This window comes from Pecten maximus, chromosome 6 (assembly GCF_902652985.1).
Source record: "Pecten maximus chromosome 6, xPecMax1.1, whole genome shotgun sequence".
Taxonomy (NCBI): Eukaryota; Metazoa; Mollusca; class Bivalvia; order Pectinida; family Pectinidae; genus Pecten; species Pecten maximus.
In genome coordinates this window covers 22,913,527-22,937,317 of record NC_047020.1, presented here as the reverse complement: position 1 = coordinate 22,937,317, position 23,791 = coordinate 22,913,527, and the positions used below count along the sequence as shown (strand labels likewise).

General features: G+C 34.5%; 2 protein-coding genes across 2 annotated transcripts; both read right to left on the bottom strand.

Annotated features, from left to right (window-relative positions):
- Positions 1-4,243: 4,243 nt before the first annotated feature.
- Positions 4,244-6,904, bottom strand: LOC117330103 (leucine-rich repeat and fibronectin type III domain-containing protein 1-like protein). The gene has a single exon (XM_033888322.1). It carries the CDS (start codon positions 6,902-6,904, stop codon positions 5,084-5,086), a length of 1,821 nt encoding a protein of 606 aa, XP_033744213.1. The 3' UTR covers positions 4,244-5,083.
- Positions 6,905-10,964: 4,060 nt separating this feature from the next.
- Positions 10,965-21,688, bottom strand: LOC117329273 (V-type proton ATPase 21 kDa proteolipid subunit-like). The gene is made up of 7 exons (XM_033887136.1): positions 21,549-21,688; positions 19,569-19,617; positions 19,330-19,413; positions 18,705-18,852; positions 17,440-17,494; positions 14,605-14,795; positions 10,965-14,290 (listed from the first exon to the last, which is right to left on the bottom strand). Exons 1-7 carry the CDS (start codon positions 21,661-21,663, stop codon positions 14,261-14,263), a joined length of 672 nt encoding a protein of 223 aa, XP_033743027.1. The 5' UTR covers positions 21,664-21,688; the 3' UTR covers positions 10,965-14,260.
- Positions 21,689-23,791: the final 2,103 nt, after the last annotated feature.

The following is a 23,791-nucleotide window of genomic DNA, read 5'->3' as shown; positions in this document are numbered from 1 at the left end:
TTCAATATGCATTCACACATAAGGAATTAACTCATTACGGATCAGTCGTTTCACGCCATGAAAACGTATTAAAATGGGAACAGATTTAAAAGTGGTGGATTTCACAAGGTTGCGACAAGCGTTAAGCACACATGCCTGAACGTTTTAAGATAAACCCAAAGAATGTTTTGAACCCTAAAACATGAACGGAAAGCAATATGTGAATAATAATCCAACAACACAAACTCGAAATCAATAAATTTATTTTGCAACAAACTTTTCAAATTTAAAACAAAGCAAGGGAGATATGTTTAGATATGTATATGTTGTGTGACAATACTGTGACTAACGACAATACCTGGATACCCGAAACAACAACACAACCACAGACTTTGAAAACACTTTCACGATTTTGAAATAACAGTGACGCATATGAACATGGTGTCATGTGAAAGACTTGGACACGTCATTGTAGTTGGTGCCTAAATCGCAATTTATTTGAATTTGTGATATAAATAACTGTACTCCCGTAAATCCTTCGCAAAGCAATATGAAAATAAACATTTCATAACACACATATATACATATGTTATATGTATATATGATACATAACGCCAACCAACACCATTACAATACATTAAATCAAGAAGGAAAAAAACGAAATAAATAAATTAATAACAAGTATTTACATGGAACGTAAGTATAATACCGACTTAAACTTAATGATAAAAAACCTACCACCTGAAACTAATTTCAAAGCCAATACATCTACTAAAATATGATATCAAATAATAACCGCATAGTTTTGGCATTTAAATCAAGATACATCACATCACATCCTTGGTACAGTTTGCGATCATACATTTTTAAAGGGGAATTAATTGAACTTTGAATATCTTCCTTAGAAATTAAACACAGGATAAAGAAGAATGATATCACACAATTTGTCTGGAAATATCTAGAGATATACGTGCATTTATTTGAATTCCGTTATATTTAGAAATAATAATTGAATTATAACAGATGAATTATGTTAAAGTCGTCGGTGACCAATTACAAATGTATATATATATCTGAAATGATAACAGAGCCAAATAATAGTGGTACTAAGCGAGGCTTAGACCAGGCTCAAACGCATTTTCCAGTATAGTACCTCCGTGAACACTTTAGTTCCTATATATTGTTGCTGCACTTAGGATAAGTCAATATTCTGAGACAGCGTTTTCCTACTATATCAACCTTATCAAATAAAGTGTTCTGTATTGCAGGATCATTGATTTTCTCCAGCAGAATACACAATTATATCATAGAAGTTTGTTTTGATACTGGTATTATAATCAATAACACAATAAAACGATGTGACTAGTAATTCAAAATATTAACGAGTGTTTTCAAAAAGACATTATTTACAATAAACTCGTCCTCTCTAAGGCGTGGAGCAGTATTGTGCCTTGTATACTATGAGATGTGTTATATAGTAAATAATTAATATATATCATATTACATATTTTGTATAATACATTAGATACCTCATAAAATGAATGAAATATCTTATATACTTATTAGAAACCTTACATTATATAACATATACATGTGCCGTATAACAGATACTGTACGATGAATCATATAAGATAAATTAGATATCGTTTAAAAAAAATGTAACATCTCAAGTACTTGGTCAACATTTCTACATGAATAAATGACAATTTGGCTTGCCATACCTCTCTGCTACTGCACGGTTAAAATATTTTTTATTCTGTTTTTTTTTTTTTTTTTTTTTTGAAACATGCCAATTCATGTGTGCGGGAACATTCGAACTAGTGATTAATATACATCATGTAGATAGACAACCAGTAGATAAGCTATACTTTGGTCTAGGAAGCTTTTTGCCATTGACAATGACAATTCAAGTCGTGACTCATGTTTCAAGACACAAGACATGTCTTTTATTTATGCTGCAAATAACTTGAAAATATATTTATTCAACATATCGCCGACAGCATATACATTACTCATCAGCAGGCACCAAAAGGTATAGAAATATATCTAATGAACACCAATAAAGGGACGCCAAATAGTATAGAAATAAATCTAATGAACACCAATAAAGGGTCGCCAAATAGTATAGAAATATATCTAATGAACACCAATAAAGGGTCGCCAAATAGTATAGAAATAAATCTAATGAACACCAATAAAGGGACGCCAAATAGTATAGAAATATATCTAATGAACACCAATAAAGGGTCGCCAAATAGTATAGAAATTTATCTAATGAACACCAATAAAGGGTCGCCAAATAGTGTAGAAATATATCTAATGAACACCAATAAAGGGGCACCAAACGGTATAGAAATATATCTGATTAAAACCAGTAAAGGGTCGCCAAATAGTATAGAAATAAATCTAATGAACACCAATAAAGGGTCGTCAAATAGTATAGAAATTTATCTAATGAACACCAATAAAGGGTCGCCAAAAGGTATAGAAATTTATCTAATGCACACCAATAAATGGTCGCCAAATAGTATAGAAATATATCTAATGAACACCAATAAAGGGTCGCCAAATAGTATAGAAATTTATCTAATGAACACCAATAAAGGGTCGCCAAATAGTATAGAAATATATCTAATGAACACCAATAAAGGGTCGCCAAATAGTATAGAAATATATCTAATGAACACCAATAAAGGGTCGCCAAAAGGTATAGAAACATATCTTATTAAAACCAGTAAAGGGGCACCAAATAGTATAGAAATTTATCTAATGAACACCAATAAAGGGTCGCCAAAAAGTATAGAAATATATCTAATGCACACCAATAAAGGGTCGCCAAATAGTATAGAAATATATCTAATGAACACCAATAAAGGGTCGCCAAATAGTATAGAAATTTATCTAATGCACACCAATAAAGGGTCGCCAAATAGTATAGAAATATATCTAATGAACACCAATAAAGGGTCGCCAAATAGTATAGAAATATATCTAATGAACACCAATAAAGGGTCGCCAAATAGTGTAGAAATATATCTAATGAACACCAATAAAGGGTCGCCAAATAGTATAGAAATATGTCTAATGAACACCAATAAAGGGTCGCCAAATAGTATAGAAATATGTCTAATGAACACCAATAAAGGGTCGCCAAATAGTATAGAAATGTATCTAATGAACACCAATAAAGGGTCGCCAAATAGTATAGAAATATATCTAATGAACACCAATAAAGGGTCGCCAAAAGGTATAGAAATATATCTAATGAATACCAATAAAGGGTCGCCAAATAGTATAGAAATTTGTCTAATGAACACCAATAAAGGGGCGCCAAAAGGTATAGAAATATATCTGATGAACACCAATAAAGGGTCGCCAAATAGTATAGAAATATATCTAATGAACACCAATAAAGGGTCGCCAAATAGTATAGAAATAATCTAATGAACACCAATAAAGGGTCGCCAAATAGTATAGAAATAATCTAATGAACACCAATAAAGGGTCGCCAAATAGTATAGAAATAAATCTAATGAACACCAATAAAGGGTCGCCAAATAGTATAGAAATAAATCTTATTAAAACCAGTAAAGGGGCACCAAATAGTATAGAAATAAATCTTATTAAAACCAGTAAAGGGTCGCCAAATAGTATAGAAATTTATCTAATGAACACCAATAAAGGGACTCCAAATAGTATAGAAATTTATCTAATGAACACCAATAAAGGGTCGCCAAATAGTATAGAAATAATCTAATGAACACCAATAAAGGGTCGCCAAATAGTATAGAAATAAATCTAATGAACACCAATAAAGGGTCGCCAAATAGTATAGAAATAAATCTAATGAACACCAATAAAGGGTCGCCAAATAGTATAGAAATATATGTAATTAACACCAATAAAGGGTCGCCAAATAGTATGGAAATATATCTAATGAACACCAATAAAGGGTCGCCAAATAGTATAGAAATGTATCTAATGAACACCAATAAAGGGGCGCTCCAAAAGGTATAGAAATATATCTAATTAACACCAATTAAGGGGCGCCCCAAAAGGTATAGAAATATATCTAATTAACACAAAAAAAAGGCGCCCCAAAAGGTATAGAAATATATATAATCATTAGCATCTTCAAAGGGGCGCCCCAAAAGGTATAGAAATATATAAAATTAACACCAATAACGGGGCGCCCAAAAAGGTATAGAAATATATCTAATTAACACCAACAAAGGGGCGTCAAAAAATATAGAAATATGTATGATTAACAACAATAAATGAAAACAATAACAGCGTCCTACTAATAATCGTTTATAACATGATATAGATAGATATGGTGCGAATGGTCACTTCTCCATTTTAACTTTAAGAGATGAAAATACCTTATTTTAAAAGATAAAAATTAAGTTAAACTATTTGGAGGGTGTTGATTTATGTAACTTTTGGTTTGTACAAAATACACAACAGTATTTTGTACAGATCAAATCCTTCATAATTACTCTTCGTCGGAGAAGCATCTTTTATAAAACTTCGTATTTCAACATTAGTTTTATTCCTAACATTTAGATATTGTGGATAATAATTTCGAATACATAAAACATCAATATATGACAGGTGTATCCCGCCAGTGGTGTTGCTGGCTCTAGTAGAGTCCATAATAAAGGAACATTTACTCGCAGGTAGAATAAAGTCATAGTAAAAATATAACAGTAAAACACTATCACAGGATGTATTTCAGTAGAAACGTTATCACACTATCACAGGGACATCAAAGTATTTCAATAAGAAGGTTATCACAGTCAATCACAGAAACGTTTACCGGTGTATACATAGTCTTACTAACAGAAAATCGCGATAAGTGAGGAAGTATTGATAAACACCATAGTTTAATTCTGCGGTGCGTCTGGTCCCTTTGATATTTTATCCTTCACGTTTTGTTTTCAATTTTTGCATAATAATCACAATTTTGTGTCTGTGTTAGAGTTTGGTTTCGCGCTCTTAACAGGAGCAAACAAACAGAAAATAAAATTAATGCACCACATTTCCTCGAAGTATCCTCAATACAGAGCGAAATACAGAACTGCTGTCTTCACATGCGTGTATTTTAGAAATCATTAGTCACACGATGACGACGCGGTGTTCTGACCGAGTCGAAGTCGTCGTCTTGTTTGATGCTGATATCCTCCACTCGGTTACTGCCCTTCTTCCTCTTCACGCAGTAGACGGTAACGGCGATGAGGACGATGAGACAAAGACCGCCCCCACCGGCCCCCGCTATCATCATCATGTTCATTCCTCCTCCCTCATCACTTTGAACATCTGCCTTACTGTCTGATGCTTTGTTTTCATTGCTACCACCGCCTGTCTCCCCATGGTCATTACCATCAGATGGGATGCTAGTCGGGTCTGGTTTGACGTGATTAGGTATGTTTAGTGTTACAGTACCTCCGCCGGTTTGTTTGTGGTCATTACTGTTTATAATTGAGTTTCCAGTTGTGGTCTTTAAACTACTTCCTCCAATAATTTTAGCTGCTGTTCCCTGTACTGTCGTCGCCGTCGTTGTTGATGTTGCTGGTATCGCTTTTGTCGGCGGCGTTGTAGACGTGGTTGTTGTCGTCGTCGGGGTCGTTGTAGACGTGGTTGTTGTCGTCGTCGGGGTCGTTGTAGGTGTGGTTGTTGTCGTCGTCGGGGTCGTTGTAGGTGTGGTTGTTGTCGTTGTTGTTGTTGTTGTCGTCGTCGTCGATGTTGTTGTTGTTGTTGTTGTGGATGTCGTTGTTGTTTTGCGGGTAACAACAATTTTTAGCTGACGACTTTTATGGCCAATTGTATTGGTGACACCTAAAGTCCATGTACCGTCATCAGCCTTTGAGACATTGAAAATATCCAACGATCCTGTTCTAGAAACATAGTAGTTTGAAGTGTTTTCGTAAGTAAATTCCACTTGTTTTCCATCGTATCTCGTCCAGGTTACCTCCGGATACGGATCTCCTGCCAACTCACACAACATCCGGAGTGATGCCGTTTCCATCACCACGTAAGTTTCAGTTGTACAGTTGATTATTTCCGGTGGAACACACTTAAACTCCAAGTCCGGAACGCGCAAAATCGGAGCAAATTTCAGTCGTTCTGGTCCAGTGCAAACTAATGCATCACTTGCATATTCAGGATCAAGGACCTTTTTCGATACGTGTTTCAACCATCGTAATTCACAATTACATTGCAGAGGATTGCCCGACAGTTTTAACGTGTTTATATTCGAAAAGGAGTTATTGTACTTTTTTGGCAGTCCCTTCAGAACATTTTCTGATACATCCAAATGTTGTAGGTTGGGGAATACAGATCCAAAATCGAATTCGATTTTCCAAATTTTGTTTCCGTGGACATCCAAAAGTCGAAGGTTTTTCAAGCTTGCGAACATAGCTGGAATTATACGTTCCAAGTCCATGTCGGCAATATAAAGTTCTTGTAGATTTGAAAGACCATCAAAAGCCTTTTCACTGAACTCGCAATGCGGATTCCCGCTGATTTGAAGGGACACCAAATTGATAAGTCCCGCAAATGTTTTGTCAGTTATTCTTGGAATGTTGTTATTCGACAAATCTAAATACATTAATTTTGTATATGATGAAAATGTGTCGTCTGCAATTGCGTTAATTTCGCAATGCGCCATCTTTAACGTAACCAATCCAGGCATGGATTGAAAGTCACTATTGTGTAATGCCGGGATCTTGTTGTGTGTCTTGTAGTTTCCAGAAAGAGAAAGAACTTTGACATCATCGGTTAGTGGTGATGGGAATGTAGAAAATCCCGGGCTACAGCTGACCGTCGTGGCGCTAGGGCACGCGCATCCTGCTGGACAAAGACTATTTACACGTGAAACAAAAAGTATTAATATCAACAAAGTGATTTCAATCTTAGTATGCATCTTGTAAACGAGGGTTTGCACAAGAGTTGGTCTCCAATATTTCGTTATATAAGTTTTCTCCAATATTTCCTTATATAAGTTTTCTTCAATATTTCGTTGGCAGTCGCAGAAGATAATGTTCCAGTTCTACAGCTGGTAAGGTTATGACACAAGCATATATTTTCTTTTGTATATACTATCTGAACACATTAGGAAACATCTATATATATCTACATAGACGTTTAATCAATGTCAGGATACAAGGAACTTTCAATATCACTATGGCTAGAGCAATTAAGATTAATATGGAGCGGGGAGCAGAGCTGAAAAGAGTGTCATTTGGAGCTTACATAGTTCCATAGACAGCCCACTATAGGATAACTGCATGTCAGATTCCAGTATTGTACCCAGACTGACCGGCTTTAATCATTCGTCCGTTTATATCAACCCCTATTGAACAGGATGTATTGAAGCAACAAAGGATCGTCAAATTCCTTTGGGAGCTTGATAAGCCAGCTAGAACGTTACTTAGTCGTTATCTGAACATGTCCGCCATCAGTCGAGTAAGGGGTGACATGTCATGTTGCCGGTGCAATACAGGAGGTCAGTGAAAAATGATTAATTAGTATATAACCTATATAGAAAATCCTTACAACTCTTAACATAATAATACAAAAATATTAACATAAATCATGTATAATGGGTCCTTAAAATAGATTAAAACATACTTCCTCATTTTGATACCAACTTTTAATTTCCCGGACCTTTTTTAAATTTAAATTTGTTTATGTCGCACATAAATTATATTGCATAAGGAGTATACACAAACTGAAATGTACTTCTTTATAGTACGAGCTTTCAATAGTAATATGCAAGATAGTTCATTACGGATATACTTCGAAGAAAGATAGCAACTGAAATGTAATTCTCGAAGAGTACATTGCATTAGCAAATTGTCGTAATGTGCGTTAAAGGTTATTTATCTGTCTTTCAATGGCATCATATCTCTAAATATAATATATATATATAACATGTTTATCATAATAATGTATTAAATAGAATATGTGTCAACATGTATCATGTACATACTGGTACTGACACAGTTGGGACATGGATTAAGATTTTGAATTATGATTTTCATTATTACCTAATTTTTCTGGTTTAAACTTTGTATTAAACTTACCATATCCATGCTCTTTTGACTTACCGTCGTCTGTATATATTTTGCTATTTCTTTTATAAGGAGACGAATTAATATAAGCTTTAGGCTTGATTTCGAATCCTTACATTCATGTAATGTGTACAACTTTGCTGTTTACAAAATAAAATACTGTTTAAACCAAAGGTCAGACAACAACTGAAATGTACTTCCCATGAATTACTTTTTAATAGTACTTTAATCGTTACATTAGCATTCTCTCTTTCCTATCATGTATAGATATACCTGTATGTGAAAATCTAAAATACGCCGAAAAGCCTATACAGAATATCAAATCACATTACAAATACAACATACAATATCTAATCTGAGAAAAGTGACATTTAAATTATGATTGACAATCTCCCTTTAACAGGAATTAACAAGGGAAGTAACTACTGAATCACATATTAAAGTTGAAATATAAACCATAATTACATAACTAGCATAACTCTAACCTGATGAAATATCTACAACATAAAGATGTAAATGAAGATTCTTATTGATAAGGTGTCGAGGAACGGGGGACGTTTTCTACTTCAATCGTTAAGATTAAAAATGCAGATCAAAAGGCATATTGTGTTCTCTCAGGCGTCGTCAAAATTAACGTTATAAATATATTTACCACCCCTGAAAAGAATATTACATGTATATATGTAAGTAATTTGTTTTTTTAAGGTTGGAAAAGTGGTATCTTATTTCCGATATCGTGTGAATGTCAGCACTTTTTAATGAATAATAAACAGCCGGCAGTTGATATTTTTTTTTATAAAAATTGACACATACTCAAACTTGCACAATAATGTTTGTTGAAATCAATTTTTGGTATCAAAATAGCTAAAATTATTTCTCTCAAAGAAACAGGTCCCGATTTTGAGGTCGTCAGTCCATCGTGGTCTGCTGTGCGTAAACTTTTCACATTTCAAACTTCTTCTCAAGTTCCAACAGTGGAATCCGCTCTCACTGATCTGAATGATCCTGGGATTGTCCTGACCAAGTTACTAAGTGGAAATGATCAGCCCCAAATAACCCGTGTTAAAGAAGAGATCCAATAAGAATTTACGCGCCCATCATTGAAAAATATATTTATTGGTTCCAAGTAAGATTGATATTTTCTCTTCTTTTTCATTCAGTCATTTGATAAACTTTTGATTGTAGTTCTGTCTCAATACCGTCCATAAATGGCCATATCTATTATAGGCCGTTAAACAAAATAAAACCGGTCTGTCTCAATACTGAATATGTACAATCAGGGACAAGGAAACCACCAATAATATTGGAAATACCAGGGAAGTAGATTTCAAACACAACAAACTGAAAGTTTAACTAGCACAACTAGGGACCAATGGGAACATTAAAGAGAAATTTGAGAAATATCCATTCAGTACCCAGTAAATATAAAGCGGTAACAAACTCCAATTGTCAAATTCAAAATTGCCCACCTTGTGGCATTTTGTTTTCCGACCAGTCTCAAAATTGAAAATGAAGTAGGAACCATGACAATGAGATACAAGAGGCCCACGGGGCCTGTATCACTCACCTGGTTGGATTAGATCTACTGTCAAAATAATGTTCATGTTCAATTCGTTAAAACGTAGCTTTATTTGTCAATCTAGAACAATGCAATATATGGTTATAGTGTGGGGATCCCAACTGCTTTTAAGAAATAAAAGTCCAGACTCTCTAAGGGTGTGAAAAGACATCAGGGATTGTTTTTACATGATTGTGAAACTATGTCCCATAGGGTGGGGATAGACCCTTGGGCCTGTTTTTAGATCACAATTGTGTTTATCACTTTACATCCAGGGATGCTATGCATGGTTATGGGAAGGAGGGTCACAGCAAAATCTGTTCCCCTTTTTTAAATTTCTCCTCGGATGCTTCTGAGTAAATTGGGTCCAAATTAATTCTTAACTTTAATTTATGACAAGTAGCAATTTAAAGGAATAACCTCTATTTCCCCTATTGGGCCAAGCCCCTTTAGCCCCATTGGGGATTATAATCAACATTTATGCAAAATCCGTTTCCCTTCCCCCAAGGATATTTCTGACCAAATTGGGTTCAAATCGATTCATAACTTTATAACTAATAGTGATTTAAAGGAATTTCCTCAATTACCCCTACTGGGCCCGCCCCTCTGGCCCCTGGGGGTCAGCGTCACCGTTAACGCAAAAAAAATTCCCCTTCCCCCAAGTATGTTTCTGACCAAATTAAGTTCAAATCCATTCATAACTGTATAACTAGTAGCGATTTAAAGGAATTGCCTCAATTTCCCCTATTGGGCCCCACCCCTGCAGCCCCTTGGGGGTCAGAATAATCATTTATGCAAATCTGATCCCCTTTTTGACTGGTAGCGATTTGAAGCAAATGTTAACTGACAACGGACGGACGGACGACGACAATCTTCAATTGTCAGTTGCCTGCTGGTCATTTTGAGAGAAACAGTATTGTTGGCAGAAAACAGGGGACAATGAACCATAAAGTCTGATTTGAATAACACACCATAATTACATTATCTATGCTGTTGCCTTAAATAACTTGTCTCGGATAATGTGGCTTTGGTTATACACGCAATACCAATTAGCATCAATCCCAGTGATATCAACTCGTGACAAACGTTCATTTTGTTTAACATCCTATTAACAGCCAAGGTACTTTAAGGACGTGCCTGGTTTTGGAGGAGGAAAGCTGAAGTACCCGGAGGAAAACCAAACTTACATGTGACACCGACTTTGTATCAAAGAAATAAAAATTATCCTCATATCCGCAAATTACAGAAATGATAAAAATGAAATCTTAAAAAAGTATTTATCTTTCAATTTTAGAATTTGTGTAATCATGTGAATGAGAATTATGTGAAACAAATAAAACAAATGGCCAATATGTTATACCATGTTTATTCAATGACATTGATCATATGCACTAAATACTAACAACTACATGTATTACTAACATACTGTATATCGGCTATTACAGAACATTTCACTCCCATGTCTAGTGACTGTGACTCCATCATAATTAGAATTTGACTAACTATAACATTTTCTTTTTAACTTTTATCATGATTCACATTAAACTACTGAATTTGACTAGATTTGAAATCAACATTACTGTTACATCAATATTTTATTCATCAAGTTTACAGTCATTCAGAATTACAGGGGAGTTAACTCTTACAAAAATTACATGTATAGCATGTATCTAACATATCGATCTGTTAAAAGATAAACGTAATTAGTTTTTAAATTAAAATATTTCTGTTTTAACACAATTCAATTCAAAACCAAATTTACAATCAAGATCGGTTTTACTTGCTTTGTTCGCAGTAACAGAATATGTTCTCAGATGAAAATTTTTAACAAAAAAAAACAATTCTGAAATCATAACCAGCAGTAGCATATACCCAGTTTATGTACTTGTTAACTTCGAAGTTATGATCCTTTAAATGCGCATTTGCAACATCCACAAAACAGTTATCTTTTCTTCGAGAGAATCAGCTTTAATTTACGTCAATGTATAGTTATTATTTTATAACATTGTATATATATAATATTCAATGATGTTACATGATCATCGACACACCCTGTACTGCATTTGCTGATACCTGCACCCTGAATTAATGTCGACACTCAATATCATAATTTATAACACACAGTAGCAATCAATCTTAAGCTACGTGTACTTTGCTATATCAACTCTTTCCCATTATATTTGGCAGTATCAGCATTTTGACAAGCGCAATATAATTTCTCAAATGATTTCTAGCTTTCTTCAATTCAATTTTTCCAGTCAGCTTTAAGTAATTCTAGTAATACATTTCCGTTACTACCTTACAACATTAACAACAAAATGAATCTACTTTTAAAAAGTTATTTTGATGTGGGATTTTAGAACTATCTATAGGACAATATCATGACAGAAATTCTTTTCTCAAGTTTAATGAGCTTAGAAAACCAATAAGATACGAACACCAATTCGATATTTACTTTTACTTTCTAAAACAGCTGTCTGCCAAAGACATGGTCCAGTCAGTAGTTTCCCTACCATGCACCATAATTATAATATATAAATAATCACATATTGTATGATAAATAATTAAGCAACCACATGTATTCTTCTTTCAAACCTATGTTACTCTTCCCTCCAACAACCACTCCCTGCTAGCACAATTTGTTCAATGTACAATGTGAATCGAACACAAGATTTAATTAAAGAATTATTTTCAACCCAATTTGAATAGCTACATTATTGATCATTTGATTTATACTATCATTTTTCCATGGGTAAATAATCATTAGGTATTTCTTGTGTTCTGTTTTTTAATATCATAGATTTCCATACATATCATTTTATTACCTCAATCAACACCGCTCAATGAAAGAATTCAAATCAACATTGAAAAAATGTGGAGCAGAATGGAATGTCAGCAAAGTAAAATGATGAAATGTCAAAATCCTCTCTTCCAATTAACATGGATGTATATAATTATCAGCTTTGCCCTACAACTATTCCATTTAAATTGTTAACACTGAAATATCTTGGTTAATGGAAGCTATGGAAAACTTTAGGGCTATTCCAGTTAATATACTCCTCCCTTAGGGTAGATATAGTTACTGGAATAGCCCTTACTTACAATTTCATTTATTTTTTTAAAACAGGAATCAAATCATTTACATTCCTACATAAACAACTTAAATGTAAGTATGTTAAGTTTGCTGTATAAAATCTACAGATTACAGCATCATGTTTAATGATTGAACAGTTCAAGATTTTCATTTCCTTGGAATGACAAATTGACTAATGGAAATGCTCCCTCAGTACTTGTAGGTAATAGACTCCACTGACAACTTTACAGAGTGTTAGCCTTCGTATTTCGGGCCATAGAGTTATTAAATGAAATAATACATGAATCAAGAAAATATTTTTAGAACAAAACATTTGACATAATCACTATCACATTGGTAAATATTGAGACATGATAATTGAAACACAATTAAATGTAAAATATTTACAATACATTATATATTAATCTGAATATAAATCTACAACTTATCAATGAAATGTGTCCCCCAGGATTTCTTCAGTTTGACATGGATCATACATTATCATAGTGCCAATACATTATAACACCAATTAGGGATATTCCAGTAAAATATGTATCCAACAGGAGGAAGCCAAAAAATAAAGAAATCCTTTATATATGGTGGGTGCTGGAGAAAATGTAGCCTTTATATATGGTGGGTGCTGGAGAAAATGTAGCCTGTCATCATATAGAACTGTTTAAATCAAATCACTTCCATGGGTGGTTCCTGTTTGGCAAACCTGGATTCCTCCCATTGGGTAGATATTTTACTGCAACAGGGTACAGATCTTAACTGATTTATATCACTTTATTTAAGATCACCCAAGAAGCTGTAGGGGGCACTGCCCCTAACACCCTTATATGAATTTACTGCCACTACGGTTACTGGACAGACAATACTATTGTATATATATACACCTCATGTATGTTTTTGTGTCCAGCCCCTATAAATCTCCATCTATTTTCTCTTCCTTATTTTTAAGCTAATACATAGAAGTGCTGTTACAGAACTACACACTCCATGACTGAGACATTTCATTTGACATTAAAATTACCATCTGCCAACTACATTAGGCAAAGGGAAAATACATTTGTTAAGGGTGGCTAGATAAAATAGGTCAAATTTATCATCTGTTTCTCTTTTAACTTATTAAACAAATTAATTATTTTCAAAAGTATAGATCTGATTCATTTAATGCAGAAACATTCATGTTATATTTCCATGATATACTGTGCATCTAACATTATATATGGACTGTTTGACTAATATATTGGACAAAATCATGAAACTTTTTTTTACCCTTTTGGTCATTTGTGTAGTCTAGCTACTGGTTTCTAATGAAAATTAAATGAAATTTTGCTCATCATATATATATATAGATATAGGAGTGATTACTGGTGACAACATCACTGGAAGAAACGTATCACATTTACATTATCTGTACTGGAATCTGTAGGTAATTCTATCTAACTCTTTCACTTCTAGACACAACTTCAGAATGAGCCAGGCTGGAAGCCATCTTGGTTACTCTTAGAGGTGAGAAAATGTCCTGTCTCTATCAACAAATACCACAATATGAATGGTCCGGGGCAAACTTTAATCTGATCCCATCTTCACTCCAGTGATCTATAAGGACAATAAATAAGTGTATAATAATTTAACTTGAAAAAGCTGATTTAAGAAAAAAGAAATATTACAGTTAAACACATCAAACACACTTTTTTAAAGCTTTCTAAATTCATTGCATCATTTATTCAAATCCAAAATATGACATATAAATTCAAAGGTCAAACATTTTTATGAATTTAAAACCATCATAAACTCAATAATAGGGAGGGTGTATACCTATTGACCTCTTCAGTAGCAAAATTGTATAAAATTTCAAAACAGAAAACAATACATTTTTGTACTATTATTTTACTTTATTGTAAAGTACTTACCTGCAAGATTGCAACAATGATTCCAAAGAGACCAATAGCTGTGGCAAAGATTTCTATAATGAGAAGTTTCACAAAGAGACTGCCATTTTGGGCGTCGGCTAAAGCAGCACCAGATCCAACTATTCCAACACTAATTCCACAGGCAATGTTGGATAAACCCACTGTGAGGCCAGCAGCAAACATCTGGAAACCTAAAACAGGGATATATTCCTGGTATATACAACCTTAACACCTTTTCATTTTTCAACAATTGGACACAAGTAATATCAACTTATATAAATTCTTCTTGTTATCCAGATGGAATCAGTCAGGGGCCCTACATATGTATGATGTTGCTGAGAATTTGGTGCAAATACAACAAGAGATCCCAGAGGGATCTTGGCGCCCACCATTGAATGTTCTTCATAGGTTCCATGTCAGATTGATCTTTTCCCTACTTTTCTCTTCTTCTAAGTCTTACTAATCTGTGTAAATTCAGAAGAAGCCTCTAGTACTTTTCAAACAAGGGCAACCTATATATAAAATTTAAGATTTAGGCACCAAGGGGGACCTATACATGGAATTTGAGAAAGATTCCTTCAGTACTTTCTGAGAAATAGCGATAACAAACTTCAATTGTCAAAATCCAAGATGGCTGCCTGTCGGCCATGTTGTTTTCCGATTTGTCTCAAAATGCAATATGCATAACTAGGCACCAAGGGGAACCTACATATGAAATTTCAAAAAGATCCCTTCAATACTATCTTAGAAATAGTGATAACAAGCTTCAATTGTCAAAATCCAAGATGGCTGCCTGTCGGCCATGTTGTTTTCCGATTGGTCTCAAAATGCAATATGCAAAACTAGACATCGAGGGGAACCTACATATGAAATTTCAGGAAGATCCCTTCATCAGTTTCTTAGAAATAGCGATAACAAGTTTCAATTTTCGAAATCCAAGATGGCTGCCTGTCGGCCATGTTGTTTTCCGATTAGTCTCAAAATACAATATGCATAACTAGGCACCAAGGGGAACCTACATATGAAATTTCAGGAAGATCCCTTCAATACTATCTTAGAAATAGCGATAACAAACTTCAATTGTCAAAATCCAAGATGGCTACCTGTCGGCCATGTTGTTTTTCGATTGGTCTCAAAATGCAATATGCATAACTAGACATCGAGGGGAACCTACATATGAAATTTCAGGAAGATCCCTTCATCAGTTTCTTAGAAATAGCGATAACAAGTTTCAATTTTCGAAATCCAAGATGGCTGCCTGTCGGCCATGTTGTTTTCCGATTAGTCTCAAAATGCAATATGCAAAACTAGAAATCGAGGGGAACCTACATATGAAATTTCAGGAAGATCCCTTCAATACTTTCTTAGAAATAGCGATAACAAACTTCAATTGTCTAAATCCAAGATGGCTACCTGTCAGCCATGTTGTTTTCCGATTGGTCTCAAAAATGCAATATGCATAACTAGACACCAAGGGGAACCTACATATGAAATTTGAGGAAGATCCCTTTATTATTTTCTTAGAAATAGCGATAACAAACTTCCAATTGTCAAAATCCAAGATGGCTGCCTGTCGGCCATGTTGTTTTCCGATTAGTCTCAAAATGCAATATGCATAACTAAGCATCAAGGGAAACCTACATATGAAATTTGAGAAAAATCCCTTCAGTACTTTCTACGAAATAGCGATAACAAACTTCAATTGTCAAAATCCAAGATGGCTGCCTGTCGGCCATGTTGTTTTCCGATTGGTCTCAAAATGCAATATGCATAACTAGGCACCAAGGGGAACCTATATTTGAAATTTGAGAAAGATCCCTTCAGTGCTTTCTGAGAATTAGCGATAACAAATTTCAATTGTCAAAATCCAAGATGGCTGCCTGTCGGCCATGTTGTTTTCCGATTAGTCTCAAAATGCAATATGCATAACTAGGCACCAAGAGGAACCTATATATGAAATTTGAGAAAGATCCCTTCAGTGCTTTCTGAGAATTAGCGATAACAAACTTCAATTGTCAAAATCCAAGATGGCTGCCTGTCGGCCATGTTGTTTTCTGATTGGTCTCAAAATGCAATATGCATAACTAGGCACCAAGGGGAACCTACATATGAAGTTTGAGAAAGATCCCTTCAGTACTTTCTGAGAAATAGCGATAACAAGAATTGTTTACGGACGGACGGACGGGACGGACGGACGGACGACGGACCACGGACGCAGGGCGATTTGAATAGCCCACCATCTGATGATGGTGGGCTAATAAAATCGGGCGTGACATAACACCTTCCTTACATAGATGGATTTATATATATAAATGAGATATTTATTTACCCCAGAACACCAATTTAGTCCAATCTAGCTGTTTTATTCCGTCCGCATTTTTGAATTTAATATAACAGGTTTGGGGAAATAATAAACTTAGTTTTCTTAATTTAAACTATGCAAGAAGAAAAAAAACAATAAACCATATGTGGTCTTTTCGGTCCATTGCGTTCCGATTCGGGTGGTTAGCTAGATATGACTAAATGGGTGTTCTCGGGGTAAATAAATATCTCATTTATCCAAACATGTAAGGTAGGTGTTATGTCACGGTGTCGGATAATTCCACATTTTCATATAGCAGTGCGCTTTGGCCCTACACCAGACATGGTGACAGGGCCAGAGAAAACTCGGGCTAACATCATATACAGTGAACAAATCAAAAACAAAAGATTATGAATGAAACAACAAACTAACACGATAATAGTGTATAATGGATTATACAGAATGCTATAATCTTATGACCACACTTGATCAATGTAGAAATTATATTTTCATTGTTGACAGTCTGACCTTACCTGCATAATGGGAATCCCTAATTACAGTTTCCGATGCAGTTAGTGGGTCATAACTCTGAAATGTAGAAAATCAGCTATGAAATTTATATGTTTTCCAAATTTAAGGAGTGAATTAAAGAAAACAAGTACATGTACCGTATTTGACCTAATAAGGGCGCAGGGCGCGGGTAATTGACAGCCCTTATTAAGATTAGTTATTCTGAAGTTTTATGAAACAGACTATACCTTATAGCAGAATACCCAAGGTTGTGGAAACGGTAAAATATTCAGTCATAAAAATATTCCAGATGAAGATATCTAATCATTATCATATATTAAGCTTAAACACCACTTGAATACTCCTGCAAACTTGTAAACCATGCCAGCTGATCTTTAGACCAGAGAACGTGTGTTCCACCATTTATGTTCAACTGGAACTCTTTTGTGTTCTATTTATAGAAACATGTGATTTCCCAGATCATATCAGACATCGTTTTCTTTGACCTAATAATTGATTTACAATGTCTTTTACTAGCTTTCTGTTCTGAACAAAAGTTATTTATCAACAAGAATGAAGTCTTTACTTTACCTTCAAATAATGATGGTAAGTTATTATTTGTATGTGTGTTTAGTTTTGGGTGCTCTTTGCACTGACATGTCATCTGTAGCCTGTAGGAATACACAAAATGTGGCCAAAACTTGTGTTCCAGTTACTTAATTTGCTGAAGAAAATTGAACACATAAAGTAGCAAAATATTTCACATGAATTATTACTTTTGAACACCATTTTGACACTCAGTCAAAGATTTATTTGCTTGAAAAAAGGTAGTGGCGCCCTTATTAGGGCAGGCGCCCTTATTAGGTCAAATACGGTAATTCATACAGTTACTGAAATACATATTCTGTCTTGAAACCATTTTTTTTCCTTAACATCAAACTGTCCAGTATTTCATCCTGTTTCTGTATATAGATCAAATATAGATCTACTATACTATATTTATCTAAGTACATGTATAAGTCCAGAAAATTTTCAAAATTTTGACTAATCAGAACATAAATTGGAAATTTAGAACAGATTTTGACCCTCTTCCTACAAAAACTATGCCACTATTCAATCAAAAATATAATGGTATTTTAAGTACAGCTGTAAGTTTTCTTAAAGAAACCAAATGAATGAATGGAAATATCAAGTACATATACTAAAATATCCGCCCAAAAAAGCCAAACTTTATAAACATGAGATAGATTTCTCGGTAGTCTAAAACAGATAATTGCAATCAACTTACACCCAGCTGGTTTGCGATGACAATAGCCATGATGATGCCATAGATAGCGACAGCTTCACAGAAGATGATGCTGATCAGATTTTTTGTTTTGATACGAGGGGCCTTCACTCCACCTCCAAGGATGCTGGCTCCAGTCGTAAAAATTCCCCTGCAAAGATTTGTTGTAAAGCAATTCAACATTTTTCTCTAGAAAAATATATTTTTAAGATTTTGTGGTAATTTGATAATTTAGTTTTGCCTATAACAATACTCACACACTTATTTAACACAATTTTCAGTACCATTTACATATAATGATCAAATATAATCATGATAGAAAAGAAGGCAACAGAGTAAGCATTTAAATTTCAATCTGGGAATCCTCATACCCAGAATATTACATAATTGACTTGAAGGATGTCTGAAACCAAGTATTCCTATGAAAAACTAACAAAATTATAATACAACAGACTACGAATAATCTCAATACTGAACACAGTTTACTTGTTTTAAGTGGTAATATGCAGATCTGTAACTGCAGTAGTAGGTTTAGTCTAAAATATATCTGCTGTAATTTAAAATCCCCATGTTACACCTAGAGTAACTGCCAAGAATTGAGAATATGCCAGACAGGTTGATAACTTACCAGGCTGCTCCAACCACTGACAAGGAAATAGACAGGCCTATTCCTATACTCGCCCACATAAATGGAGACGTGCTTTCCAGAAACCTACAAGAACCAATTTCAAATCATTATAAATATCATGGCAGCATTATGAAAAATTCAAAAGTACATCATAGCATATTGCAATCATATCATAATATGTATTATCAAAAGTTATATATTTTCAAAATAATTTTATCATAATAATGTAACATGCTTACCATCCAATATCAAATCTTGTTCCTTTCCCTGTTAGCATATAATAAAAGGCTGCAAAAAAAAAAAAAATTAATAAAAACAATGAAAAAGAATGTTTTCCGCAGAAGGGCAATGACTGACTTTAACACTTTGGTTTTATTTGGTTTGTTTTTGTGTAACGTCCTATTAACAGCCAGGGTCATTTAAAGACGTGCCATGTTTTGGAGGTGGAAGAAAGGGCGCCTGAGTACCCGAAAAAAAAAACACCGGCCTATGGTCAGTACCTTGCAACTGCCCCACGTAGGTTTCGAACTTGCAACCCAGAGGTGGAGGGCTAGTGATAAAGTGTCTGTACACCTTAACCACTCGGCCACCGCAGCCCCTGACTTCAACATACTACACCTATAATGGATATATGCATTATTAGTTATTAGATGTTGATGAATATCACATGTACACAATTTACAAGCATCGATTAGTTTTATAAATAGAAGAATTTAGTGTTTTCATAATATGACAAACTTGATGTATGCAGTAATTTTGATTATAAAATTGTTAAATCTAAATACAATGTTGAATGATGTACAGTGTTGCAAATCGGCTGATCATCAATGCAAAGTAAGATCATGAATTTCAAATGAACTAGCTCTAGCTTTGCTATTTCTATATGTTTAAATGGAATATAGGCACTGTTGTTGTACAGCTGTGCACATTAGTTTTGGTAGTCTATTGAATGTAATTACTCAGTAGTTTTAGAGAGTTTATCTAGATCTTATATATGGTAGATTAGAACACCTAATAAACCAGTGTGAAGAGAGAAGCTCCGGATAACTGCACCGGATTAGCAAAGGTCAACATCGATCAGCATCCTTACAGTTTGTGTGCTAGATGTATATGGAGCACATTTTGGGTAATAAAGCCTGCCCTCTCTATGTTTTCGTTCAAGTTAGACTTCATCATCCCCAATCATTTAATTTCCATTTAAATCTGCTCAGGTCAACCATTCAAAAATAAAGTTTAATAAAGTAAATCATCTAAAAACAGACCATGAACCAACGCTGCACATGCCAGCAACCTCCCTGGACCACAAACAGAAAGTATGGGTTTATCTACCAAACGCTGTGAAGACTCGTGAACTGTCATTAAAAGCTCATATATTGACTTGTGATTTTACCCATTCCTTTTTTTTTGCTTTTACGACAGCAACAAGTTTGAATGATCGTCTCTGGTTTTCTGATGCATGGATTTTATTGCCAGTCTGCCTTCTTCGAAACTAACTAGCTAGTTTGTGCATGCATGTGTAGCTACCTGGTCGCCGATGATCGACCCGGTCCAGTTCCGCTACACATGCATGCATGACATCTTCGGGTTTTAGAGAGTGGAGCACCACATAAGAGAGTCCCTGTAATCAGTGGGTAGTGTTCTGGTTTTCATTGCAATAATGATGAATTACATTGTTTCTCTCATTATATCATCATTACTGTACAGTACTGTATATTCTATACTCTAGCTATATGATTCAATCAACATGTTTTTGTAATTTTGTCATAATTAATATGTTATATAAATTACGAAAACATAGAGAGGCTTTAAAACGACTGAACATGTTCTGTACATGCATGTTCAACTACTTTATGCGTAATGGTGCTACGTGTACACGTAGCATGAGTACATGAATACGTTTGATTCAATTTAGATTCCCCCCCAGTTACCATATTTTGATCAATATATGATTGTCAAGTTAACTATAAACCCCTTTTTTATGTCACAAATGTTAACGACATCAGTAGTTACAATGCAGTTTCCTTCCAAACTTTATACTGGATAACCACGATATAGAATATAGACAGTGACTGATAAAAGAAGCGGTGTTTAAGTCAGATCAGATGCATTCCTTCGTCACCAGTCTCGTGAACATTTGTCAACAACACCCAAGGGCACTGCCATGTCAGCAATTCAATGACGGTCAACAGCAAATGGACGTGCAGTTATATCGAACTTACCTATTACAATAATAGCTGAAAATGCTAAAACATAGACAATCGCATACACGGGGTACAGGGAAACCCCCGAAAGCTTCGAGGAAGGCTTCGAAGGCTGATAGTCTATGTCTGCCATCTTTGCTCATATGATTTACCAGGAAATCACGTTGAAATCTCGTTGAGGGAAGAACGATAACTCTAACTTAACCATGTATATTGTAGACTTGCTAAAGTCGATCTATTCACCCCTGTATCTTTCAGGGCCATTGGAAACTTGGGCTACATGCCACGCTGATATTCTTATGAACAGACGCGAGGCTGACTTTGATATAGCCTACAAGATAGACTATAAAACAATTGTCATTACCAATAAATATGTATGTAGTAGACTAATAGGACTGTGTATATATACAGTCATATAGAGAGAGAGATAAGTAACATCGCTATTTTCCCGTACAAGTGGTGGCTCCCTTTATTCGTGACCACTCAATACAAGCATATCCCTTATCGAGAGCGCCTTGTCCCATATCAAACGCACGCGGGCATAATTATTGTAAATCGGGCTTTGCGTATGTGTGGATGTAATGGAACTTATTCGACATGTTCTGGTTAATCCGCCATTACGTCAGACCAAAACGTCGTCAATTTTAAATTTAGGCCACTACGAATGTTACTATATCCAAAAACTATCATACTTATGGGATATAGTCTTATTGATCATGCCAGAGACATATATACAGATGTATATATGTCTCTGATCATGCACATTGTTGTCAATAATATCCGTATTGTCGAACATTCATAGGGACTTTTCGAAAATTGGAGATTCCCGCCGATCTTCCCTGTGGTGTGCTTGACTTTCATACTCAAAATACAAACACTTTGACAGCAAATTTTGATATAATAATATTCATCTTGATGACACTTCTGCACTTTGATATTAATAAAATTAAAACACATCATTGGATCTTGTCGATGATTTCAAATAGAAATTATTGATAATTATGTGTCTGATTTTCAAGTTTTCTCCAATAAGGCGTCATGAGAAGACGGAACCGAGCGACCGCAAAGGATTGTGGAAAGGCCAGGGGCCACTACGTAGACATAAGGGCAAATAGAGAGTGCAGATATGGAGACATTTGTATACATTGTATGTCACTAGTTTTACAAAAATAATCTTAATATGGCCATATAGTAATTATAAGGTCGTCAGAAAATTCGGACTAGGTTTGCACGTGAAATGGTTAATAAAGTTCTGACGATTGAGGAATGTCTATTCTTCTCGACGCAACGTTTTTGAAAATCATGACCAGTTTATCAACTTTCCGGTGGACATATAATCAGGTTTTATTTAAATTCATTCAACCTAGCTATATATAGACATCCGGATTATTACTTCTTTTTTATTGACCTTTTCTCTTCTCTGTTATACTTTCTCTTCAATCAATTATCTTTTCTATTATAAAGCAAAACGTTCCCCTCAATTATGATCTTTCTTTTCCTCCAATAAATATATAACATTTTATATATATACAACTGTATATCGTTACATGATTAGAAATACAACTATACCACTAAGATTATTTATAATATTTATGATAACGAAAGTACGGAAATGACCTGTATAGGCTCAGCCTGTTGTCCAATCCATTTCTATATCTAAATTCTATCTCTATTATGAAATATCGTATGTAAATTAATTCAAATGCTTGATTGAATAAAATATTTTGAAATGAAAATTATTACTTCACCTTAGACCTTCAATGATAACTTTATGTATCACAGACGACATCCTGGGGGTCAGGAGTTATACGGGTATAAAATATCAGTGAAAAAAGATAGATTAACATTTACGGAGTTGTTTAAAATCAAAAGTAATCTCATCAAATTTATATGTAATGTCAAATATTTCATGTCATTAGCATATATTCGTAGCTGCGAAAACGTATATCTCTGGACGACAGACGGACGATATTCTGATAGAGGGTCTTTGTTATAGTCTTTCCAATGTACTCGTAACCGGCGAGCTAAAAAAAAACAAAACAAACCCACAGTAGTTAAATGCACGAAATGTATTATCTGAGTATTTGACTTCTAACAAATGCAATTAAATGATTTATAATCTTCATTGTTCGTAATGCATTTTATGTTTTACATCTCGTAACACAACATACTTTGTACGTGTGGCTCGAGAATATAGGAATAAGGCTCGCAGACCTACTGAAATTGACAACATTCTATTAATATTCCGGGGCAACAGCAGC

What these genes read in the sequence shown, in the direction of transcription:
- LOC117330103 (XM_033888322.1), bottom strand. Translation starts at nt 6,904, where the DNA reads ATGCATACTAAGATTGAAATCACTTTGTTGATATTAATACTTTTTGTT.
- LOC117329273 (XM_033887136.1), bottom strand. Translation starts at nt 21,663, where the DNA reads ATGGCAGACATAGACTATCAGCCTTCGAAGCCTTCCTCGAAGCTTTCG. An exon ending in TCATCGCAAACCAGCTGGGT is followed by an intron (nt 17,495 to 18,704) that starts GTAAGTTGATTG and finishes TCTACATTTCAG; the next exon opens with AGTTATGACCCACTAACTGC. An exon ending in TCATTGTTGCAATCTTGCAG is followed by an intron (nt 14,291 to 14,604) that starts GTAAGTACTTTA and finishes TTGTCCTTATAG; the next exon opens with ATCACTGGAGTGAAGATGGG.